General features: G+C 45.0%; 1 protein-coding gene across 1 annotated transcript in view; it reads right to left on the reverse strand.

Moving 5' to 3' along the window:
* LOC129841218 (zinc finger protein 235-like) overlaps window positions 1–2,674 on the reverse strand; it is an 8,690-nt gene extending 6,016 nt beyond the window's left edge. Inside the window, exon 1 of the mRNA XM_055909380.1 lies at window positions 2,149–2,674. Within this exon, the coding sequence (XP_055765355.1) occupies window positions 2,149–2,425 (277 nt within the window). The 5' untranslated portion in view covers window positions 2,426–2,674. The remainder of the gene's footprint in view (window positions 1–2,148) is intronic.
* Window positions 2,675–3,095: the final 421 nt, after the last annotated feature.

Here is a 3,095-nt window from a genome sequence, read left to right on the forward strand (position 1 = left end):
TTTTTTTTATTGCATTTCTTATCAACTTTTGGTTTTGATAATGTGTTGATAAATGACCTGAAATATCTGGTGGTAACTCACAGAATTGCAGAACTGATTATGGCAAGTCAGTTTATATTTGGCAAGTCAGTTTATATTTGTCTTGGCTTGCTAGCTCGTTGATATGATTTGAATGATGCAGCAACACCAGATCAACAGCATCTCTTTTTGGCCCCCTGCCCCAATTCCTAGCCGTGTGAGGGGATGCAGAGGCTCCCTTTTGTAGAGGGTATCGTGGTCTTACTGGTGCTTTTACAGTCACCGAACCATCACCCAGGTGGGTGCTACATTTCAGTGGTGGATGATCCAGCCTACCTACTAAGGAGGAGCTATGACAATTGAAGACGAGGTGCCAGATGAAGAGCTCCGTGGCCTGTCTGTCAATGTCTACCTCGCTGCCCAGCCTGGCTGTACTACCTACAGTACAGTAAATTCGGAAAGTATTCAGACCCCTTGACTTTTTCCACATTTTGTTACTTTACAGACATTCTAGAATAGTTTTTTTCCTCATCAATCTACACACAATACCCCATAATGACAAAGCAAAAATAGGTTTAGGGAAATTTTAGCAAATATATTAAAAATAACTGAAATATTACAACATAAGTATTCAGACCCTTTACTCAGTACTTTGAAGCACCTTTGGCAGTGATTAGAGTCTTGAGTCTTCTTGGGTATGACACTACAACCTTGGCACACCTGTATTTGGGGAGTTTCTCCCATTCTTCTCCGCAGATCCTCAAGATCTGTCAGGTTGGATGGGGAGCATCCCTGCACAGCTATTTTCAGGTCTCTCCAGAGTTGTTCGAACGGGTTTAAGTCCGGGCTCTGGCTGGGCCACTCAAGGACATTCAGACTTGTCCCGAAGCAACTCCTGAATTGCATTGGCTGATTGTTTAGGGTCGTTGTCCTGTTGGAAGGTGAACCTTCGCCCGCAGTCTGAGGTCCTGAACGCTTTGTAGCAGGTTTTCATCAAGGATCTCTCTGTACTTTACTCCGTTCATCTTTCCCTCGATCCTGACGAGTCTCCCAGTCCCTGCCGCTGAAAAACATCCCCACTGCATGATGCTGCCACCACCATGCTTCACCGTAGGGAGGGTGCCAGGTTTCCTCCAGAAGTGACGCTTGGCATTCAGGCCAAAGAGTTAAATCTTGGTTTCATCATACCAGAGAATCTTGTTTCTCATGATCTGAGAAACTTTAGGTGCCTTTTAGAAAACACCAAGCGGGCTGTCATGTGCCTTTTACTGAGTGGCTTCCATTTGGCCACTCTACCATAAAGGCCTGATTGGTGGAGTGCTGCAGAAATGGTTGTCCTTCTGGGAGGTTCTCCCATTTCCACAGAGGAACTGTGGAGCTTAGTCAGAGTGACTATTGGGTTCTTGTTCACCTCCCTGACCAAGGCCTTTCTCCCCCGATTGCTCAGTTTGGCCGGGTGGTGAGCTCTAGGAAGAGTATTGGTGGTTCCAAACTTCTTCCATTTAAGAATGATGGAGGCCACTGTGTTCCTGGGACCTTCAACGCTGCATAATTCTTTTGGGTACCCTTCCTCAGATCTGTGTCTTGACACAATCCTGTCTTGGGGCTCTACGGACAATTCCTTCGACCTCATGGCTTGGTTTTTGCTCTGACATGCACTGTCAAATGTGGTACCTTATATACAAGTGTGTGCCTTTCCAAATCCATTGAATTTACCACAGGTAAACTCCAATCAAATTGTAGAAACATCTCAAGGATGACCATTGGAAACAGGGAACACCTGAGCTCAATGTCGAGTCTCACAGCAAAGGGTCTGAATACTTATGTAAATAAGGTGTCTGTTTCATTTTTACACATTAGCAAAAAATATGAATAAAATGTTTTCACTAATCAAAGCTTTCGAAGACCATCTCCCAAGAACTGCCAGATCCCTACATTTGTTTTGTTCAATTGTTTTCTGTTTTTAAAGCGACTGTGCGATTCTACTTGTAATTAAAAGCGCTATATACAGACCTAATTCTGGGGGTAACACATCTGAACATATGTGCATTGGTGAAAGGGTTGACAGGCACTGACGTTACGCTATGAACGGCTTAAGGCCGTGCATCCTCGTCCTTCGTCTAAATGTACCTCTTGCCATTCCTTTGTATCGGTCGAGGATCTTGGCACTACTGGGGCGACTGGCGAGGACGCGCTCTCGCGCTGTCCTTTCTGCGCGCTCCCGTACAACCTTCGATTCCAGTAGTTTCCTCCGCAATGCCCTGTTTTCTTTCTGGCTTTGAGTTATTTCCAAACGAAACACTGCATAGTCGTCGTCTACGAGTTTACAGATCTCTGCCACGGCTGCATTCGCTAGAACCTCCATGATGGAGGCTATTTGAGTGCGAAAAATCATACAGTTAGCCATTGTTGGCTAACTTTAGCAGCTAGCTAGTTAGCTATCAAACAAATCCTGTCTCCAACTCGAACTAAACACAACATGGGATGATGATGTGCAGTTAAATTAATCATATTTTGAGTTCCAGGACGTTAAAACGTCTAAATAAAAACGCTAACGTGGAAGTTGTTCTTCGTCTCTTCCGTTTACTTCTTGTCCGTTTCCTTCAGACTACACGCTGTACTGCGTATTATTGCCATTCTCTGGCTGGAGTGTGAAACACACAGTTAAATATCTAATAGCCTCACACCCATTGGTGCAGGCCCGGTGGACTAGATAATCCAATATATACAAAAGTATGTGGACACGCCTTCAAATGAGTGGATTCTGCAATTTCAGCCACACCCATTGCTGACAGGTGTATAAAATCGAGCACACTGCCATGCAATCTCCATAGACAAACATTGGCAGTAGAATGCCCTTACTGAAGAGCTCAGTAACTTTCAATGTGGCACCATCCTGGGATTCTACCTTTCCAACAAGTCAGTTCATCAAATTTCTGCCCTACTAGAGCTGCCCAAGTCAACTGTAAGTGCTTTTATTGTGAAGTGGAAACATCTAGGAGCGACAGCGGCTTAGCCGCGAAGTAGTAGGCCACTCAAGCTCACAGAACGGGACCGCCGAGTGCTGAAGCGCGTAG

Source organism: Salvelinus fontinalis, chromosome 42 (genome assembly GCF_029448725.1).
Source record: "Salvelinus fontinalis isolate EN_2023a chromosome 42, ASM2944872v1, whole genome shotgun sequence".
NCBI lineage: Eukaryota > Metazoa > Chordata > Actinopteri > Salmoniformes > Salmonidae > Salvelinus > Salvelinus fontinalis.